The sequence below is a fragment of the Urocitellus parryii genome, chromosome 4, assembly GCF_045843805.1.
Source record: "Urocitellus parryii isolate mUroPar1 chromosome 4, mUroPar1.hap1, whole genome shotgun sequence".
Classification (NCBI taxonomy): Eukaryota; Metazoa; Chordata; class Mammalia; order Rodentia; family Sciuridae; genus Urocitellus; species Urocitellus parryii.
In genome coordinates this window covers 64,119,250-64,141,634 of record NC_135534.1, presented here as the reverse complement: position 1 = coordinate 64,141,634, position 22,385 = coordinate 64,119,250, and the positions used below count along the sequence as shown (strand labels likewise).

The following is a 22,385-nucleotide window of genomic DNA, read 5'->3' as shown; positions in this document are numbered from 1 at the left end:
CCTGTGTGGCCCCACTGGCCATCAAGGAGCTCAATGATTGACTACTAAATTAATAAATGATGAAGGAACACGTAATGAAATGACACAGGATGAGTGCAGTGGACCTGCCCTGGGAGCAGCTCCCACAGGGGGCTCTGGATCTTAGAAGTCAACAGTCCTGTACCTTGTCTACCTGTGTTGTAGGCAAAACAAAGAGTTCCCCAAAGATTTCCATGTCCTCAGCCCTTGAACCTGTGAATATGTTACTTTGCACGGCAAAAGGGACTTTGCAGATGTCATTAAGGATCATGGATTATCCAGGTAGGCTCAATGTAATCACAAGGGTCCTTAAGAAGAGAGAGACATGCTGGGTTTGGCGGCACATGCCTGTAATCCCAGTGACTTGGGAGGCTGTGGCAAGAGGACCGCAAATTTGACTTAGCTAGACCCTGTCTCAAAACTTAAAAAGAGCCAGGGATGTAGGTCAGTGGTAGAGTTCGCCTGGGTTCAAGCTCCAGTACCAAAATAATAAGAACAACAGCAGCAACAACCAACCAGCCAACCAAACAAACAACAAAAAGAAAGGCAAGAAGATTATAGATTAGAAGATGCCATGTCTCTGAAGTGCAGTGAGTCGCTAAAGGAGCAACAGGATGCTGTATACCTCCATGGGCAGCCTGGACCTCTGGAGTCAGCTCATGACCTCCTCATCTCTGCACCCCGGCACGTGGGAAGGTTTTAGAGCCCACTGACTTCCCAAGTCCCTCCAAAAATAAACCAGGAGAAGTTTGAACATCCCTTGTGCATCAGCAACACCACTTCTGGGGACAGGCCTCAGTGAGCTCTGGGGCCTGACACCAGCGTGAGGAAGGACTGTCCCGGGCAGCGGAGGGGAAGAGCACTCGGAGCAGCTCCTTGGGGGCCTCGGGCCCAGCCTGCCAGCATGAAAGTCAGCAAGTGGAGGGCCCCCTCAGGACAGCTGCTGCCTCCCCGGCGGCTCTGAGGACAAGGAGGGGTATGAGCTCTGAGAGGGGTCAGGACATAGTCTGGGCCTCACAGCTGGGGAATGGTGAGGCTAGGCTGGATCTCATGTCTCCTGAATCCTATGAGTGAACCCATAGCTACCGGGGGCTGGCTGGGGCTCTAGGCCCCTGTACATCATAGTTTGAAGCTCACTTACTGAGCAGAGCCCAGCATCTGGCACTTTCCCTCTGCCTCTGTCTCCTTGTGGCTATAAAGTGGAGGGAGGATGTGGGGGATCAACTCCCATGGGGGGGGATATCAGCTCCAATAGGCTCCTGCTTCCCAGGGGACCCAGGGTCCCAATTTCAGGGCCTGCCAGCAAGACGCCAGGCTGCCTGGGCACATTTCCCAATAAGTGTGCCAAGGCTGTGAGTCTTTCTGGGAAACATGGGCTGCCCTGTCCCCTACCCTGCCATCATCGTCTCTGCCAACTTTGGTCAGTGGGGCCAATGCAAGGCCTGAGAGTCAGGACACCTGGGGCCAGAGCTCACTCATGAGCCACAGGGCCTTGGGCAAACCTCTGCCAGCTCTGAGCCTGCTTTGCTTTTTTTTAATGGACTGAATCCAGGGCCACTTTACCACTGAGCTACATTCCCAGTCCTTTTTTTTTTCTTTTTAAAAAAAAAATTTTTTTTTTAGTTGTACATGCATAGTATGCCTTTATCGTATTTGTTTATTTTTTTTTTTTTAAAGAGAGAGTGAGAGAGGAGAGAGAGAGAGAGAGAGAGAGAATTTTTTTTTAATATTTATTTTTTAGTTCTCGGCGGACACAACATCTTTGTTGGTATGTGGTGCTGAGGATCGAACCCGGGCCGCACGCATGCCAGGTGAGCGCGCTACCACTTGAGCCACATCCCCAGCCCTGTATTTGTTTATTTTTATGTGGTGCTAAGGATCAAACCCAGTGCCTCATGTGTGTGAGGCAAGCGCTCTGCCACTGAGCCCCAGCCCCAGCGCCCCTAGCCCTTTTTATTTTGAGACAGCGTCTCACTGAGTTGCTAAGGCTCGCCTCAAACTAGCCATCCTCCTGCCTTTAACCTTCCAAGTCTCTGGGACTACAGGCATGTTCCTAGAGCCAGGCAGTGCTGGAAGGGACAGGGCTGCCTTGGGTTGCATAAGCTCCCTGTCCCAGGGGACACAAAAGCTGGAGCTAGATGGGGCATGGTGGCTACAGAGGAGACAGAGAGGGATATGGCACTGTCACCAGCTTTACTGGGGCTCTGTGGTGGTTCCACTCTCTTAGCATTTCAGCCAAGTCAATACAGCCCTGTGGGGTATGGCTAGCACATCCTGCGGTCCCAGTGCACTCTAGGGGCTTTGTCATCCCTCTCCTCATCCTAAAGGACCTCACACACACTGCTTAGCTACAGAAGCAGTAGTAGTTTTGTGTTCACCTTGATAGCTGGGGACCTCGGCCCTTCAAAGCCCTCTGGGCCGCTGGATATGGTGGCATACACCACTCAGGAGGCTGAGGCAAGAGGATTGTAAATTCAAGGCTAGCCTCAGCAACTCAGTAGACCCTCAGCAACTTAGCAAGACCCTGTCTCAAAGAAAAAATAAAAGCCGGTACAGTGGTGCATGCCTGTAATCCCAGAGGCTCAGGAGTCTGAAGCAGGAGGATCATGAATTCAAAGCCAGCCTCAGCAATTTGGCAAGGCCCTAAGCAACTTAGCGAGACCCTGTTTCAAAATTTAAAAATAATAATAATAAAGGGCTGGGGATGTAGCTTAGTGGTAAAGCACCTTTGGGTTTAATTCCTGGTACACTACTACTACTAATAATAATAATATAAAAAAACAAAAAGCTGAAGTTGGAGCTTAGTGATAAAGCAACCCTGGGTTCAATCCCTGTAACAAAAACAATCAAACAAAAAAACAAAGCCCTCTGGAATACAGCAGAAATTCACTACCCAACCACCTAAGCCTTGCCCAAGCCACCACCATCTTTTACCCAGATTACCCCAGTGACCTCAACTGGCCTCACTGCTTCTTCCCTGAGCCCTGCAGTCTACCCACACAGCAGCAGAACACACCTGTTCATGCCTTGACCAACTATTCAGGTCCCGTTCCACCTAGGACCCTCCAACAATGTTTGCCCCTCTCACTTTCAGTAGAAGCCAGTAGATGTGAAGTCCTCCTACCACCAGATGGCTCTTCCCCTCCTGGCCCACCCTACCCCTTTACCACTCTGACCTTGGATCTCCTACTGCTCTGCTCCATCCACACCATACTCCAGTCTGTTCCTCAAACATTTCAGGGCCTTTGCACTTGCTGTCCCTCTTTGTCACAATGCTCTTCCTCGAGATGCGCACCTGACTTGCTCCCTCACTTCCTCTAGGCCTCTGCTCAGATGTCACCTCCTCAGAATTGGCCTTTCTAGACCCCTCAATCTAAAACAGCACCCCACCGGGTCATTCTCAACTCCTTAATCCTGCTGTATTTTTCTCCCTAGCTCCTTCTGCTCCCTGACACATAGTGTCACTTTTATAGATAGGTGTCCTCACTAGTCTGGAAGCTTTGGGAACTGCTGCTGTATATATCCACAGACCTGGAAGAGTGCCTGCTGGTCTTGGTGCTCAGTATTTGTTGGGCGGATGACAGCATTACTCTATCAAGGACTGCCCAAGTCTCTGGAACAAACTTTTATTGCACATAACCTGCCTGGTTCTTTCCCACTCCTCTGCTGAAGCTGTGCCCTCCTCCTAGAGTCCCTCCCTCTCTCCCAGATTTCAAGGCCAATCTCAGGCAAAGCCTCCTCTAAGAAGCCTCCTCTGCCAGGCTAACATCCTAAGCCCTGTCCAGACTGCTTCTAGATTCTAAACTCACTGTCTCAGCTCTCAGGCAGCCTGGGGCATCTCCACCCCACTGCTGCAGCACGTGCAGCCAGAGAGATCACAGATGGGAGGGAGGAAAGCAGGAGGGGCAAGTCCCTATGCTGGGGAGAGGGGGCTGGGGACAGGATTAGCAGCAGCCTCCCAAACCCAGCTGGTCCCAGAAACAGAGGGGCTGGAAAATGTCATGCTCAACTCTCTGGTCCATCCCCCAACCCTTCCCTGCTGGGTGGACTCATTCCTGGACAGCACTCCCCACAACAGCCCAGGACATTGGGAAAGAATGGGGGTGATAGAGAATAAACAGGAAAAGGACAGCCCTTCTGCCTGTCCTCCCCCATCCCAACCTCCTCCTACTGGGTGACAAGATATTTAATTATAGATATTTGGTACTGCTCAGAATTCCAAATGTCCTAATGGCTTCATCCCCTCCCGCCCAGAACCAGTTTCCATGGAAAAATCACAGCAAAGAGTCAAAGAGGGGAAGGAGAGAGCCCCCACCACCAACAACTGTGGGTTCCCTGCCAAGGGGGAGCCAGAGAGACAAAGGCAATTGGAAGAGCTGCAGCCCAGGCCTCCCAGGGCAGGGAGCTGGCTGGGTGAGCTGGGGGTCAGGGGAGATGTTTGCTGGGGGAGGCAGGAAGAAGGCCAGGATTCTGGTGCTTGAATCCAGCTCTGCCTGGTCTTGCTATGTGACCTTGGGCCCAGCATCTTCCCTTTCTGGGTCTCAAAGTTCTTCTTACCTGCACCCCAGGCTCTGAATTAAGTAACCATTATGAAAGTGTTTAGGCTGTTGGGGATGTATAGGTGATGTCCCCAACTATCCCTGAGCCCCTTCTCAGATGGCAGGCCAATTTCACTGAGAAACAGTCTCTTTACCTTAAGATACTGGTATGCTAAGATTCAGGGTGACTCCAACAGCCTCTGAGTCTAAGGCAACACTATAAGATGACCAAGCTTTCACACTAGAATGAAACAGCAGTGTCTGTCATATAGCAGGCATTTAATAAATGCTGGCCATTGTCACTGCTATTCCAAAATGCTCAAGTTCCATGGGTTCATCCATCTGTGATTCTGAGACAAGCCGCTTCCTGTTTCTGGGCTAGAGACGTCTAGTGTGTCAATGGAGCACCAAGTACCTGAGTGCAGAAATGACTACACGACTCCAAGTCTGGGGTAGGGGAAGCCTTGGTGCCAAGGGTGGCTGATCAGTTAGCTATTTTAGACCCAAGTGGAAGAAACCAAGAGAGTGGGAGGGGTTGAGCAGGGAGGCCCAAACAGCAACTTGCAAGCAGGTGTTCAGACTAGATGCCATGAGCTGCCCCCTATTCCGTGGTCCTAGATCCCTTACAGCAACTGTAGAGAGCTGTCTCTCTATTCCCTCCAGCCATGCCTCTTCCACCCTGGAGGCTCAGTCCTTCTTACAGGGCCTCCAAAACCACACAGTCTAACCTCCCACTGTATAGATGGGAAAACTGAGACACAAAGAAGACTGTACAGGTCCAAAGTGAGTCAGAGGCTGGGCCAGGTCTGGGTCTGAGCCTCCTGCCTCCCAGCAAGGGGGCAGCACCACACCAAGGGTGACTATGGGTCTGGGCTGGGAGGCACCTGAGTGTGAGAACTTTCTGAAAGCTTGAGGTCATGCCCAGGGTCCTCTTGGTCCCCACATTCTCTCCTGTCAGTCCTGGTTGAGTTCACATTGGTTTCTGCCCCATAAGCAAGTAGTGACAGCTCCTCTCATCTCTTCTTATTCTGGAGCCCATACCATGCCATCTGTACCCACAGAGCAGGGAGTGGGACTAAAGCCCCAGACCCTAGACAAGGGAACACTATCTCCTAAAGGAAGTCCAACAGGAGGTGGTGGACAGCTGCTGCCCATTTTCATGGTGCCAGAAGGAAGGGGACAGCAGGATGGATTCAGATTAGCAGATGGGAGAACTTACGGGCTTTATGAGGAGATGGAGAACTCAGGAATGGTGAATGTCTTCTGAGCCTAGGTCACACTGAGACCTGTGCTCAGTAACCAGTAGAGAAACAGGGAGGAGGGACAAGCTTCTCTGAGAAGCAGACGGGGCAGGGGAGCCTGTTTTTCCCTCTCCTGCTCCTAGGCATGAAATGATGAAACCACCCACTCAACCTGCCAGGCAGTGACCATTAATCCCATTATACAGAAGGGGAAAACAAGGCACGGAGACAGCATATGACAGATTATAAGCCACACAGAGATCTGCAGCTGAGGCAGCTCCAACTCTGTTCTTTTAATTATAGACTCACCAGTTCTTTCCCCTAAAGGGTAAGGGGGGACATGAAATGGGGCCTGGAAGAGTGGGAGGACTGGAGAGGCCAAGGGCTTGGAGGCCACAGAAAGTCTGCTGTCAGGGCAGGGAGAAGTCTGTATGGCAGCTCCCCCACCTCAGAGTGCCCCAGTGCATGGGGGAGGCCAAGGGAGGTGGGCAGGAGCCAGTTCTGCGAAAACTCCCACCCCCTCCCTGATCTCAATGCCTCCCCTCAGGATCACCCCCACCACACACAGGCTCCCTGAGTCCCTTGGTTTACTCCTGCCCTCTCCCCAGCATAGCTCAGGATCCCAGAGGAGAGCATTACATGGGAAAGGAAGCTGGGGAGGGGGGACAGTACCCACAGCAGGAGCTGCCCCTGCTCTGTCTTCCCTTCCCCCATCTTCCAAAAACAAAACTGGTAGTGGAGTGTAGGGCACCTGAGCTCCCCTAACAGGGTCTCAGAAGGAAGGACAGGTCCAAATCTCCCTCCCTCCTCCCATGGTGCTTGCTGACTCCACTGTGGCCTCCGTGAGGAACAGCAGAGCCAGGACCAGGGGAAATGGAGCTGAGGAGAGAGAAACAAAGGGAACTGGAGTTCAGAGGGGCCGTGAGAGCGCTGGGAATGGGAGTGACCAAATTAGTCCAGGGTTTAGGGTTTCCAGGCTTCTCACAGTCAGGAACACAGTGAGAGCAAGGGCAGCGATTGACATAACCCCTGACCACCCCTGAGCTTAGTCCAGAAACCAAGTGCCTTGACTCTAGCCTCCAGTCAAGATGCCAGGACATGTGCAACTATGAACCAATCTAAACCCACAGCCCCACCCCCAGAGATGGCTAAAGCCAGAAGGTAGAATTGGGGGCCTCAGGGAGAGTGAGACCCCTAGGCCTGGGTCCTGGGGTGGGGTCATGTCTCAAAATCACCAGGAAAGGGGTATGGTGGAGAACAGAAGCAAGCAGTCAGGATGGGAGACTAGGGACCCAAACTGACCCGTGGAGGCACCCCTGCCTCTGGGGGCCAGGACTAATCTTGACCTTTCTAAAGGCCCTTGCTGCCCAGCCTCCCTGCCTCCACCCTTCCCCAGCAGCCTCTATCTGGAAGCTCCTGTAATTGAAGAGGGAGGCTCTGGCAGAACTCAGGCCCCGAGAATGCTCCAACTCAATCCCACAGACTTCCTCCAATCTGCACAGTACTAACTAGATGAAAACACAGGCACCATCTTGTCCACATCCCTCCTGACCCAATTTTACAGATGGGGAAGTTAAGTCCTAAGAAAGGCCAATGTCACACAACTAGGAATGAGCTAGGGCTGGCACCCTGAGTCCCTTCCACTACTCCACAGAGTAAGGCCTTAACTCCCCAATTCTCCCAGGCTCAGGAACAGACATTCTGACCCATCACAGGAAAGCCACAAAAGGAAAGGAAAACACATGCCAACTGTGGACCCCTGAGCCCAAACATCCAAGGGGAAGCCTTGCTGCCAGCAGCTGAGCAACAAACCTCAGAGACAGAACTGATGTGTGCAGGGCGTTGCCACCCTCACACACTCGGTGCATTCACAACAAAGACCCACATGGGAGTCTTGAAAGCCAGTCCCTGAGACACATGCAAAGGACTTGATAAGAACCTTTTGTCATCACTAGCACACCTTGGAGCAGCAGAGAACCTTCAGCATTAGCACCAGCAGAAGCTGAGGCCTCCTTAGGGTCTGAGCAGACAGGAGCCTCTGTTACTAACACTCTTAATACTGCCAGGGCACTTCCAGGTCCAGTTAAGCACTCTTGGACTTGGGCACCTGTCCAGTAAGTACATGCAAAAGGCTCCTGACAGGTTAGTGCCCACAGGGCCCCACTCAAAGGCTCCCCATAAAGGACTTACCACCTGTGGCTTGCCACAGAACTTGCTGGCTGGGGGAGGCTCATCTGGAGCTCGAACCACCTCAGAGGGCTTGGCCTCCACAGAGGGCGGTGCAATGGGAGTCAAGGGCAGGTCCACAGGAGCTGGAGCCGGGCCCTCACCAGAGTGGAGGGTCAGCATGTACTGCTTGGTGACATCTTCAAGGGACGGAGCCTGCAATGTGGGGTGGGCTCGGGCAGGGAAGGCCACAGGCTCCAGAACAGCTACAGGGGGGCCAACAGAAGTCAGAGGCTCAGGCACCACAATAGGTGTGAAGGTGGCGGGCACGCTGGCATGGCGAACATGTTTGGAGGAAGGCCGAGCCTGAGTTAGGCTATCAATCTGGTCCTGATTTCCTTCCTCTCTCCGAAGCTCCTGGTGACTGCTCCTGGCTGGGCGCTTCTTGGAGCCTCGGCGGCTAAGCCGAGGGGATAGAACATCAGTCAGCTTGGGGTCAAGGTAGAAGCTGTGGTGGGCAGTGGAGGAGGCAGGCGGGGCCTCTGGTAGTGCCCGCTCAGACTGTGCCCGGCCCCTGGCAGGACCAGGGTCTTCTGGCTCTGCCCGCTGCTCTGCAAGAATAGGCTCACTGCTGGATGGAGGCAATGCAGGCTCGACTTCTCGGATGGGTTCCCCTCCAGGGCCCTCAAATCCAGGCCCGGCCAGCTCCCCACGACGGCTAGGGTCACTCAGAGATTTCTTCTTGGGGGCTTTGCCAGCAACCCTCTCTTCCCCCACACGTCCCAAAGCACCAGGCCCCTGAACAATGCTCTGAATGACCTCCTGATAACCCTTGCTCTCTTCACTGACCACTGACCAGTCACTGTGGCCACTGGTCAAGCTCTCATCCACAGCTGGGGTCACTGGAAGCCCTGTCTTAGAGCTTAGTGAGCCCAGGAGGTTGCTGTCCACAGAGAACCCAGAGGGCTCTTCAGAGGTGGCAGTCCGATGGCGCTGTGGAATTGGGTCACTCAGGGACCTGTAGGCCTCACTTGCCTCCCCATTGCTCAGTTCAGTCCCACCAGGGCCTGAAGGTGGGACTTTGCGTCTCCTGCGGAGGGCACCTGGTGTGGGAGGGGTGTCAGTGGACACCAGGGCCCACCCACCCAGATTGTCTTCAGTCCCAGGGTCATAGTGGTTTGTTTGGGTTGAGGATGAAGAAAGAGGTCTCCACACTCCAGTAGTACCCAGGCTGCAAAAGGCTGCCCCAGGAGGCTCAGGATCTGTCCCAATGCCCTCATCTGTCAGGTTGGACTCTGGGCCAGACAGCTCCTCCTGGGACCGCTGCCCTTGGGTCAGATTCCCTGCCCAGTCAGGGCTTCTGTGGGGAACATCACTTCCATCATCCTGCTGGGCACCCATACGCTGGATCTTCTCAAAAACTTGACGGGCCTCCTGCACATACTGATCCTGGACCACAAGAGGCAATGGGTCCTCCTCAGCACCAGAGCCTGCCAACAGGAGCTCAGAGGAGCTGGGTTTCAGGGCACTGGTACGGGTCAGGCGGCGGGCCATAGGCTTCTCAGAGCAGGTAAAGGACTTAGCCCTCCGAAGGGTGGCAGTCAAGTCCTTGAGTGTGGGGCGGGTGCCAGGTGATGCTGGAGTATGGGAGGGCGTGGGCTCAAGTTGCTCCACTGGGCCACCTGCTGATGGTGAGTCTCTGCCATCTAGGAGGTTGTTCCCAGGGCCAACACTGGGCTTTCGGACCCTTAGCTCTGAAAGGTCTGAGCGCAGGAAGCTGAGCAGTGTCAGAGTCTCTGAGGCAATATCTGGATTGGACAGGGACTTCCTCTGCCGGCTCTTATCCAACTCCAATCCTCCATCCCTCAACATTCTGGTGGTGCCCACAGGCCCCTTGCTACGAGTTCGAACTTGGGGCCGCAGGAGCCCTTCCCCGGCTCCAAAGCTAGGGGAGCGGTACACGCCCCAGTTTCCAGAACTCCGGCCAGACCACAAGTCATCGTCCTTGAGGGTCTCTGTGCTAGAATAGCGGCTACTACCGCGGGAGCCCGCGGGGCTGGCCAGGTACGCTGGAAAGCTCACCTTGGCCACACGAAAAGCTCCTCCCACAGTGTCCGACATAGGCCGCAAGCCTTCCTGGGCACCTGAGAAGCAAGACTGTGAGCCAATATCCCACTCCCGGGATGCCTCTTCACTAGGGACTCTTGGCGATGTAGGAGGTTCAGGACTCCTGACTCCCCCTGAGTCCATGTTGCCCAGATTTAACCCATCACTGTCGGGCCGGACGTCTTGATCCAACAGGGAGCTTGAAGGCCTGAGCCCGGGTCTCCCTCTCCGGCGGTGGCCGCCCTCACCGTCTTGGTCCTCGTCACTGCCGGAGAAGTGTCCGCCATGGTAGGCCGGACTCTGAGCCTCAGGCTGCGGCGGCTGGCCCTCCTCTTCCTCCTCGCTGGAGCTGGCAGCCCGGCTGCGGCTGACAGGATAGGAGGAGGCGATGGAGGAGGAGGAGGAGCAGGAGGCCCGGGCCCCGGCCTGCGGTTGAGAGAAGCTATGCCAAGAATGTAAACCATCCGCCGGACGCTGAGCCCGCTCCTGTAGCTGTTGCTGCTGTCGCCGCCGCCTCCCCTCAATCCCCGGCCCGGGCAGTGGCCGCGCCGATCGCAGGCCCGCCAGGGGGAAGCACGTTCGAGGAGGTGGCGTCGGTGGCTGCCGGGGCTCCCACGCAGCACCGTCGGGGTTGGGCGTACCCGAGGCCTCAGAGTCCGCACCCGGCCGCCTGGAGCCAGGGCCGCCGAAGAGCTTGCGCATCTCGGTGACGCTGGGCCAGGCCCCCCGGGCAGCGCCTTCGGCCGCTTCTTCCGCGGCCCCGGGAGAGACGCCCCCGTCTCGAACCCCAGCAGAGTCGTCGTCCAGATGCGGCGCGTCGAAGCGCCGGGAGAGCTGGCGCACGGATGGCGAGAGGCTGCGGAGCGGGTGCGGCTGCGCGGGGGCGGCCGGGGGCCCCGACGCCAGCTTGGACACGCGCCGGGAGGGCTGGCCCGGGATGGCCGTGGCCGGCCGGCACGAGGCGCGGCGCCGCAAACCAGGGGTGTCCGTGTCCTCCTCCCTTGGTCCCTGTCCGCCGCTCCAGCGCTCCAGCAGTTTGAACGAGACACTGCGGTAAAGCGGGGGCCGGGGCGACCCGTCCGCCATGGTGGCAGCACTCACTCCGGGGGGGCTGGCCTCGGAGAGCCGCGGCCAACCCCCCCTCTGCCCCCGCTCCAAAGGAGCGCAGTGGCGGGAGTCGAAGGCCTGAGTCCTGCACCCGCCACGCGCGGGATTTGGGAGGACGCAGAAATCTGAGCAGAGGTTTATCTGTCGCGGATCAAGTTTCTGCGGTCGCGGGAGGCAGCGGCTCCATCCCAGGCGGCCGCTCCCGCTTCAGCGACGAATTCCCGGCTGGTCCCTCGCCTCGGCCGGAGCGTCCAAGGACATCGTGGCTCCGCTGGGAAGGGATCCCAACACTCGGTTCCTCAGCTGGGCGGACGGCTTGCCTCCCCTCGCGCTCCCTCTCCAGCTCCCGCTCCCTCCCTCTAGACTGCTCTCTCCGGGCTCCCTTTTGTTGCAAATAAACTTTGTGGCAGAGGAAAGGGGGCGGGGGGCGGGGCCTCGCGCCCAAAAGAGGGGGTGGGCTCCGGGCGCGCGCGAGGCTGGGAGCCCGAAGGGGGTTGGGAATCGGGGAGGAGCCGAAGGAGAAACGAGATGCTTGAACACAGGAAAGCCGGCGAGACCCTCCAGAGAAGTCCCTCAGGAGCGCAGCGGGCCGAACTGCTCCCCAGGCACACGCTCAGACACACGCGAGCTCTGAACGTGGTCAGCTTTGCAGACACACAGCCGCAGTGGAGCACCCACCGCAGTTCAGCAGATTTCGCGCGGGAACACCTTCTGCCCGAGGGGCTCCAACATGGCAACCTCGTACCCACAAACTCTCGTACACACCGATACTCAGGTACACGGAGAAACACCTTCCAGTACGAGAAAGGGGTGGGATCTGGGGAACCGGGGGCGGGGCAAGCCGGCCCGCGTTATTTGCTCCCGCTCCGCCCTTCACTCCGCCCAGGTCACGCCCCTTGTCCCACCCTCTGCGGCGAATCCTGCAACACCACGCCTACGTCCCACCCCTCACACTTTCAAACGCTCCACCAGTACTACCTCCCTGCGGCCTGTCCAGTTCTGATGGTCCCTCAAAACTTGCTACCTATCCCAGAAGCCCCACCCTTTGGGGGTCATACCTCACCCAACTTTTCCAGCTGCCACGCCTCCCACCTCGCGGGGTCCTCCCAGAGGCTTCTCTTCTCGATGCTCCGCCCTGCGCTTCTCCCCCTCTTCTCTTGAACTCCAGGGTACGTGGCTCTTGCGCCCTCTACCGGCCTGATCCTCCCAGGCCTCTGAGCCCTGGACAGATAAGCCACTTCTACCCCCCCCAGCCATCGGAGAACTGGGAAGACTTCACTTCCTTTTAGTGTTTCTAAGTCCGCTTAGTTTTTACAAACCTTCGCAAGGCTCCCTGTCCCTCCTTCGGCCTAACCCTCAAAAAGGGCTCCGACAGGAATGCGCTTGATTGCCCACTGCTAAATTTAAATTTCTTCCAGCGACTGCTCCATCCTCCTGGCAGGAAACGTTTAGGTTGTTTCTCCTGCTTCACACTAATCTACTTTGCTCCTTTGCCCGTCTGGCGAGTCTTTTTCTCGTATTCTGGCGCCACCTGCTTCCCCACTCTCGCCTGGCTATTAGGTCCTTTTCATCCTCGCTGGCCCAATTTAAGCACAGGACCCCATCTGAATGAACGAAAATTTGCAGAACGCCTATGATGTAGGGTAATATTGTTTCATTCATTTGATTTAATCCTCAAGCCACCCTTGGAGATAGATATTTTTGGAGAAGTAACTTTGACCAGTGTCAGGAAAAAATTCAGGAAAAAAATGACAGCTCCTGCTGACTCAAATTCAGATTTTAGGCAGGCACGGTGGTGGCGCATACCTGTAATAGCAACAACTGGGGATGCTGAAGCAGGAAGATCACAAATTTGAGGTCAGACAGGCAACTTAGCCAGACCCTGTCTCAAAAATAAAAAGGACTGGGAATGTAGCTCAGTGGTAGAACACTGTTTGGTTCAATTCCCAGAACTGAAATATTATTATTATTATTATTATTCAGATTTTAGGGTGTTCAAACACTGACAGTCCAACCTCACCCCCAGATCCTGATAAAGTAGTTCTCTTTCATTTGAGCCCCCCAGCAGCCTTCTTCTCGTCCTTATTGGGCTGGAGCTCACCTTCCCTGGTAACAAAGGACGGCCTGAACTGCCCCATGCTCCTTCAACCCTGCCCCAGTCCTCTATAGGCTGGTCAAACCTACCCTGGCCTTCCTACATCCATGCAGTAGCTGGGTGTCAGTGAAAGATGTGGTAAGTCAGCCATCTGTCTTACTCAGCCACCAGAGTGCCTATCAAAGAGACCTTAATGGGTCAGGACTAGGCTGGGAGGCTCCACTCAAGAGGAGAGGGAAGGATGTGGGTATAGGGCAGGACAGTGGACACTCAGTGATTATGGTATGAGGAAGGGAGGACAACCAGGACCCCAGGTCTTGCTTGCTGCTCACATAGTCCTCAAAATGGAAACTCATTCCCTACCCTCTGGGAAGCCCCTTGATTTGTGGGAAATCTCTGTAGGGAGAAAGTCTTTCCTTCCTGAGTTGAGACAAACCTCCAATGAGTCCCTCATTCAACTTTGTCTCAGCTCAGCTTCAAAGGAACTGAGCAGTAAACACACTTTCTTCACCTGAAAATTGGTGAGCAAGGAAATGAGCCTGCCCTGCCTAATGCCTCTCTGCCCTGCCTGGCTATGTGATTTTGGGTAAATCTCTGGGCTTCACTGGGTTTTAGTTGCCAGGTTTCCCCAAATGTGCCCTTTCTGACTCTGACATTTGAAGTCAGAGTCATTTTCCTTTAAAGTCTTTTCTTTCTGCTCTTTTGGGACAAGTTTGGGGGTGTGTTTAGACTCTTATCCCAAGAGTTATTGTGTTCTCTTGTGATGATGGCTCCTACCATCTAAAATTTGTACTTTTCTAAGCTTCTTGATAGCCTGTTAAATTCTGCCTTCTTGTCACTTCTGGACAGAGAGCCTAGTGGTCCTTATCCCATATCACAATTGGGTAAATTGATGGAGACTCACCAGATTCTAGAGTCTTGTGGTAGTCTTTTGATTTGGCTCTAAGGTGAGCTGGCTGGGCTGGGCTTTGTTGGTGGTAGGGAGTGTAGTTTAAGGGTCGCTGGTGGGCCATTGCCCAAAGGGAAGTTACCCACTCAGAGAGTGGCTTGCCTGCTTGCATTGCCTCAGGAGTTCTCCCACCCCAGTCTCTCGGGATCTAGGGTGAGACTGTCATCTTCCAGAAACAGAAGGCCTGAATGCTTTTAGCCCTGAAAAGGCTCATCTGGGAGGAAATGGGTGCACTGGGCCCCAGGGTGGAGCCAGGAACATTGCTAGAATGTGAAGCCAGGCCTACCCTAGAAGTGCCCCCTTCCTTCGGTCCTCAGGCTCATCTATGAAGGGGGGATGCAAATAAACCATCTACCTAGTTAGTCATGGTGACCCAGTGAGGTCAGGGTTCTAGAAGCCTTTGGAGAAATGAAGATGGGAAGGTTTAGATAGTCACCAGTCACAGTCCGTGACGGGCTTTGGGTACTTAAGAGGGTAAAGGGGGCTGATGTTTGGCTCAGTGATAGAGTGCTCGCCTAGCATGCATGACGCACTGGGTTCAATCCTCAGCACCACATAAAAATAAAATAAAATAAAGATATTGTGTCCACCTAAAAGTAAGAAAAAGAGGGTAAAGGGTGAGTATGAGTCTTAAGACGAGTAAAGAGTCCCCCATGAGGAATAAACTCCAGGAAGAAGCTGCTTAATGGGGAGTCTGGCTCCTGATTTCATTCCAAAGCCAAATAGAAACCATCTGAAATTCCCCTGCTGGGCCTGATGGTGCACACTTGTAATCCTAGTGGCTAGGGAGGCTGAGGTAGGAGGATCACAAGTTCAAAGCCAGCCTCAGCAACTTAGCAAGGCCCTAAGCAACTCAGTGAGACCCTGTCTCTAAATAAAATTAAAAAAAGGGCTGGGGATGTGGCTCAGTGGTTAAGTACCCCTGGGTTCAATCCCAGTACCAAAATAATAATAATATCTTCCTGAATAATTAATTAGACCTCAAGTGCACAGGATTGGGTTATTTATAATCTTTTTGTTCATGATGTATTCTTTTTAATTTTTTAAAAATATTTTTGGGTACCGGGATTGAACTCAGGGGCAATCAACCACTGAGCCACATCCCCAGCCCTATTTTGTATTTTTTATTTAGAGACAGGGTCTCACTGAGTTGCTTCACTCCTTGCTTTTGCTGAGGCTGGCTTTAAACCCTAGATCCTCCTGCTTTAGCCTCCCAAGTCTCTGGGATTACAGGCATGCACCACTGTGCCCAGCTCATGATGTATTCCTATCAATTATTTAATTGGCACTCACCAAACAAAAACAAAAACAGCTAGCATCTTTCCAGTAACCTACATGTCATTCTATAATCCCCCTGCTGCCCCACTGCCTAGGGTAACCCTCATCTCAAATCTTCTCCCAGCATTCTTTTGCTTTCCTTTTTGTGTGATTTTATTGTATTTGCATATTCTCTCAAATGATATATTTTCACTTTAGTTGTTTTAACTTTATAAAAGGGGCATGTTGCTGTATATAATATGGGAGACTTTCCCCCCTTAATATTATACTGCTAAGATGCATCCATATCATTGCACATTTGTGTGGTTCATTCTGGCTGTACACAGTATTCCAATGTGTGAGCATAGCTGTGTCTGGGTTCCCTGTCTTGCTGATGGACACCTGGGTGTTTGCTGGGTGTGGTTCAGACTCCAGGGCACATGAAAGGAAATGGTGGACCCACTTTATAAGCATATCAAGCTGGGATTGAAAATCTCTTCTCTGTTTTTGGATCATCTGTGTTTTTTGTTGTTGTTTGTTTATTTAATTTGAAGTGCCTTTTTGTGTTTCTTGCCCATTCTTCTAGTGATTTTTGGTAATTTATTAAATTTCTGCTCCAGCTTTTCCATCCTCAGTACCCTGGCAGCTAGGGGAAGGCTGGTAGTATTGTCACTGAATTACAGATAAGGAAAAGTTTAGAGAAATTAAGGAACTTGTTTGGACTCCTAGAGTCCAAACACCCCTCTGCACTAAGCCCAGGCCTTCTGAGACCATATTGCCTCAGTTAAGGAACCTTTTGTACCCTTCAAATAAGGTCACCCTACCCCCAGCTCCCAGTATCTTTGGGCCACCCACCATTCCATGACCTTGTCACCTCCCTAGTGAGACCTTCCTTATTGACTGATCCTCTTTATATTCTGAGCTGTCCTCCCCAGCTGTAATGATCTAGATACATGTGTTTATTCATTATTGCCTATCTCCACCCTCAGACCCACTGCCCACTATGATGCCTGGCATACAGTAGTTGTTCAATAAACGTTTATTGGATGAACTGTTTCTTTGTTTGCACCATTAAACCCCCAGATTCTTTCCTAAGGAAGGGTCTGGGTCTGAGTTCATCTCAGAGGTACATAGAGAGTGTCTTCTAGACAAAGGAATGAGGAAGGAAGGAGGCAACAGCATCCATTGCTAGGACAGATCCAGTGTCCTGGGGTTTTTCCTGCTTGGAATGGGAATCTCCCTGAGATGGGCCTTGATTTCTGATTCTCTAGCTCCCCTGTCCTTGACTCCCACTCCCTGGCTCCCTGTCATCAAGTGCTGAGAACCAACACTCCAAGGTCTTTGCCCTGGAAGCTCCTTCTCAGCTCCTTCCTGTCTTCTTTCCTGTGGGGAGCTGCCCTGGATGAACACGCCTTTAAATCCTGATGCCCCGGGGCCCTGAACAATTATTGCATTCAGCAGTAACAAGGGCGTTACCCCAGCTGGAATAACAAGGTGTGGCTCCAGGTGTAGGTGTCACCGCTGGGGTTGAGTTACACTCACCTGTTCCTTTGTAATCCTACCCATTCTGACTTATTTTTTCTTTTGATAGTATGTTCTAAGAAATAGCGTCCCCCCCTAATAAAAGCCCACTTCTGAAGAACGTGTTTGTCCTTTCTCTCTCTCTCTCTTGTTAGCCTCTTGTGACCTTCTCTTGCCCCTCTTCTTGGGGAGCCTGAGGCCGGGTTATGGGGAAGCTGTCTTGAACAAAGATATTTTGTGTCTGTGTGGTATTTTGCGACACCCTAAATTCACACAAGTTACTTTAGTTCAGTGTCCGCACCCCCCCCCCCTGCGCTCTGGTCAGGGGCAGCACCTTCACTCCCCACCTCCACTTCCCCCTTCCAGCCCATCTGTGTTAGGCAGCTTTGCATCACTGTGATCAGAATACCTGACCAGAAAAACTTAGAGGAGGACAAGTTTATTTGGGGATTATGATGCCAGAGAAATGATGGCCAGTGGTCCATAGATGGCCAATTCTATTGCTCTAGGCCCAAGATGAGGCAGAAAAACATGATGGAAGGGCTTGGCAGAAGAGTGCTGCTTACCTCCTAGTGCAGGAAGCAAAGAGAGGAGGGAGAAGGGGCCACCGGAAAGATGGGCCTTTCCAGGGAATGTACCCAATGACCCACCTCCTCTAGCCAATCCCCATCTGCCTATAGTCAGTCCATTCCAACTGGAACAGACTGATTGGATTACAGCTCTCATATTCCTATCATTTTACATCTGAATATGGCTGCATTAACACTGGACCTCTTGGGAGGGGACACCTCATATCCAAACTGTGATACTCTCCCTCACCCAACTCCACTGCTCCATCATGCCACCACAGTTTAGAGACCTCCAGGCCCCTGCCTTCCACCTCCTTGGCTTCCTCTTCCACAGCCTGCTACTGTTGGAGTTTCCAGGACTCTAAACAGGGGCCCTCTGTTCTCACTCTCCCCCAGGAAGTCTATGTACACCCTTGGCCTCAAGCCACACTGGGGCTGTCCTCTTCCCAGGATTTGCACATTTTCAGGAATGTTTTCCTGGGTGTCTTCAGAGAGTTGGCTTCTAGCTCCAACTAGGGTGAGGTCTTGCCCTCTGCCCAGACCCTGACCGTGATCCTAGACCCTGACCCCTACCCCAGTCCCAGCCAGGCCTCTACCTAGGTCCACCAGCTCAGGATGGAATCTAAGGGAATTAGTTTTGACTGTGGGTGACAAACGCCTAAAAAACTAGTGTTTTTGTTTTTAAGTATTTATTTCTCATGTAAAAGTTCAGACTAGAATGTTTGGAGACCCAAGCTGTTCCCAGCTTCTTACTCTACCAGCCACAGAAGGGACCCTTGCCCTCACTGTCCAAGATGGTACCTCAATCGTCCTCTCCGCCTTGTAAACAATAAGAAGGGGCAGGGGTGAGGGCAAAGACTCCACCGGTCTCTAAAAATACTCCTCCTTTCTCATATGAAACTTTCTCTGGGCGCTTTGTTGAAATCCGGTTGCTTGGAGTAAGCCACTGGTATGCCTAGCTGCAAGAGTCTGGGGAGTAAAGTTTTCATCCTAGGAGGCCATGTGCCTAGCTAAAGGGGAGAAGTGATATTGTGGTTGGCCTCTAGCTGCCTTTGTTACACCTTCTTGGGGACCCCAGTTACTGGGACTGTGTAGGGGAGGTGTACCTAAATAGCAGGTGAAGAAAGGGAGGGGAAGGAGGATGAAGAGGGGGAATCCAGTATTTTGTAAAAAGGCTGTGTGACCTTGACCCTTGACAAGTTAGTTCCAACACTGTGACCTCAGTTTCCCCATCTGTTACAGGAGGTATTATAAGGGGTAAATGAGAAAATATGTGTAAAGCACATCGCTTGGTGCCCGGGACCCACAGGGCGCAGTAAATAGCCCTTGATATCATTCTGTGGTTCCCCAGGACTTTTCTGGACTGGCACCCAAGCCCTCACTCTCCAGCCTCAACGTGGGTCACTATACCTCCTATCCCTCCTCCAACAGCCTGCAGGCCTTTGCCTATACTCTCTCCTGCACCAGGGACACCCTTAACCTCTCTCCTCCCACCAGGTTACATTACAAAGCCTAATGGTCCTGCCCCCATCCCCCAGGAAATCTCCAACTCAAAGGAGAGTCACCTTGGACCTTTCTGAACCCACATTTTAGGCCTTTCTGAACCACATCCAGGTGCCTTACCACACTACCTCCTTACTCCCTCTATGTCCCCTCTACCTCCCACCCCAGGGAGCAGAGCATCCCCAGGATCAGCCCCAGCTCCCACCCCAACATTGATGTGCTCTGCGTTAAAGTAAGGAGGAAAGAAAGGGTGGGAAAGAGAAAGGAGACAAAGGGAGAGAGAGGGAAAGGGGCACTCAAGCCCCAAACAGCATCTGGAGTCCTCGGTACTAGCATGCAACAAATGGTTTTTCTTTCTTAACATAACAGATGGGGTTTGCGAATTATAGTCCTTATTCTGGAAAAAGTGTGAAGAGCTTTTGTTCCTTAAAAGACTCTGCCTCCCAGAGAAAGTGTTGCAAATCCTTGCTTAAAGCCAACTGTTTAGAAACCTCCTGTGGCTGTTCCTAGAGAGAGAGACTCTGCAGGAACTTGTGTTCCAAAAGGCAAAATAATTATAATAGTAACATTCATTGCATGCTTATTAAGTTGCAGGGACTCCTTTACACATATTAATTAATTTAATATTCACAACAATTTGCAAGACAGGTATTATTATCCCAATTGTTCAGTTGGGGAAGCTGAGGCACAAAGGGGTTTATTGAGTAACTTACCTACAGTAACATAGCTAGTAAATAGTAGAATCTGGATGCATACTCAGGTGGCCTGGTTGGGGCTCTGTACCCTCTACGATACTTTGCCTCACTAAGGGAAGCTGGGAAAGCAATTTACCTGTGGCCTACAACTTCCAATCCTGGAAAAGTAACCAACACATCACAGCTCCTGTAGCTGGCTGGGACAGTAACCTGGCCCTCTCAACAGGACTCAGCCAGGCTTCTGCTAGTGGTTCCCCACATTCCCTATTGAACAGGCTGGATGCAAGGTGGGTAACATCTGACCTGCTTGGCACCCATTGCATCTTATGGGGAATTGAAAACAGCCTGTCTTCTAATGGCCCCACACATCTCTCTCACTGCGGCCAAAAGAATACAAAATTCTTCCTGTCCAAATTACCAGCTTCTCCAGTAAGGACAGTGAATAGATTCCCAAGGTGGGTTGGGCCTGTTTTTTTTCTCTTCCTCAACCAGCTACAAATACACCTCTGACAGTGTTAGGGAGTTAAATTTCCTGAAACCCTTCTCTGGATGTCCCTGTTGCTTGGCAACCTTGGAGATTATGGAGGGCTTAAAGATTTTTCCAGAACTCACTCACAGTTCTTCTCCAGCCCTGTTCTTCTGCCCTCTCCTCTCCCAGCTCTACCTTCTGAAATGGAGGACTCCTTGCTTACAGGGCTGTCTGTTGCACCAGCAGCCAAGGGCAGGCTAGATGGTTCCACGTGAGAGAAAGGACTGCAGGAGAAGGAAGGGGCAGTGGAAGGTCGGTTTAGGGTGGGAAAGAGAAACCAGAGCAGAGAGGATGAGGAGCCCTGGAGCAATGGTCAGGGGAAGTGCTGGGGGAGAGGTGGGGTTGAGGACTTGGGCCCTTGATTTCACTTTGCTGCCTCCTTGAGTTGCCTGCAGTAAAGATGCCTTTCGGCTTTGTACTGAGATCTTAGAGACTTAGATCTGTGTTTGAGGCGCCTCCACAGGGGATAGCAAGGCAGCCTTCTAGGCACCGACAGGTCAAAATGAGGGACCCAAGAGGACAGGTGTGGAACACAGCAAGGACAGTCTGCCATGAGACCAGGGGTCCCCAGGCACAGGACCTCCGGGTCGCAGCCTCCTGGTGGCCCTAAGTCTTCTCAAGTTGTTGGCTTCTCCTTTTAGAATGATGCAGTGTTGAAGTGCTGTTTCCCCTCTCTTGGGGGGTCATAGTGGTGCCCAGGCCCCGAGGATATCCTTGACTTGAAATCCACTTTGGAAGAGGCAATGAAGAGGAGGTGGCTCTGGGCTTTTCTTAGCAGGTAATGCTCTGGCCCCACAGCTCCTTTTCTGGGCGCTGGTCCTGTATACAAGCCTTCAGGTTTAATTGCTTTACAGCCATACTCAGCTGATTGCTACCTGGAGGCTTTGTGCCCACAGTGCCTTCCACCAGCGCCTTCTCTTCTAAGAAGTGTCCCCCATTCTTCTCCCTGCTGATCTTGCAGCACCTTGCCAGCTCCTGTCCTTGTCTGGAGAGTGGCTGTGGGACACATGGAGTCCACATGCCCTGCTCCTTAGTGTTCAGCCCAATTGCCCCAGGGCAGAGCCCAGCAGGAGATTGGCCCAGGTTGTACTAAAGTGTCCCCACCTCATCTGCTGAGCTCCTACTCAGCCTTTGCCACCTGGCTCAGATGGCGCTTTCCTAGAGGGATCTTTCCTAACACTGGGTCATGAGATCTGGGTCATGAGATCTTCTGGGCACCCCTCCTCCAGTTATGCCTCTGTCTATCCCAGCCTTGATATCACTGTGTCTATGTTTGCACCTCCAGGAACTGGGAGCCTGTATGGGGCAGGGCTGGGTCTGGTTCTTTTGGGGCCTCAGAACCACCCAGGCCTGAGCACAAGATCTCAGTAAAGGTTTGCTAAATAAATGGGATTTGGGTCCTCTTCACCAGAGAGCTTTCATTCATCTCTCAAAACCCAGCTCAAATTCCGCTTCCTGGAAGCTCTCACTTCCTTGTGCATCTTCCCTCATCCCCTTCATCCAGGACTCCACAGATGTACTCCAGTGCAGCATACAGTACAAAGCCTCTGTTACAGTACATGTCACACTATATTTCTGTGAGCAGCTTAACATGGTTTTCCTTTGTCTTTTTTGGCACCAGGGATTGAACCCAGGGGCACTCAATCACTGGGCTACATCCCCAGCTCTTTTTTTTTAATTATTATTTTTTTATTTTGAGACAGTCTTGCTAAGTTGCTTAGGGACTCTCTAAGTTGCTGAGACTGGCTTTGAACTTGTGACTGTCCTGTCTTGACCTCCTGAGCTGTTGGGATTACAAGTGTATGCCATCGTGCCAGGCAACGAATCTTTTTGTTTGGTTTTGGTAATGCTGAAGATTGTTAAACAAAAAGATTTGTTGCTTCATGCATGCCAGGCAAGTGCTCTACAACTGAGCTACATCCCCAGCCCTTAGCATGTTTTTTTTTTTTAACTGTCTATGACTGACTGGAAACTTCTGGAGGCCCAGGCCTCTTGGTCTCTGTAACCACAGAGAGATCTGGGGTCTTCAAGGGGCTACTCTATGACTAGTTGAGTTACATTTTAACTCTCTGCGTGGTTTGGGGTTGGTGG

At 52.5% G+C, this 22,385-nt stretch overlaps 1 protein-coding gene across 1 annotated transcript in view; it reads right to left on the bottom strand.

Annotated features, from left to right (window-relative positions):
* The window catches only part of Arhgef17 (Rho guanine nucleotide exchange factor 17), a 58,357-nt gene extending 46,783 nt beyond the window's left edge, over positions 1-11,574 (bottom strand). The window contains exon 1 of the mRNA XM_026409142.2: positions 7,988-11,574. Within this exon, the coding sequence (XP_026264927.1) occupies positions 7,988-11,155 (3,168 nt within the window). The 5' untranslated portion in view covers positions 11,156-11,574. The remainder of the gene's footprint in view (positions 1-7,987) is intronic.
* Between the last annotated feature and the right edge of the window lie 10,811 nt (positions 11,575-22,385).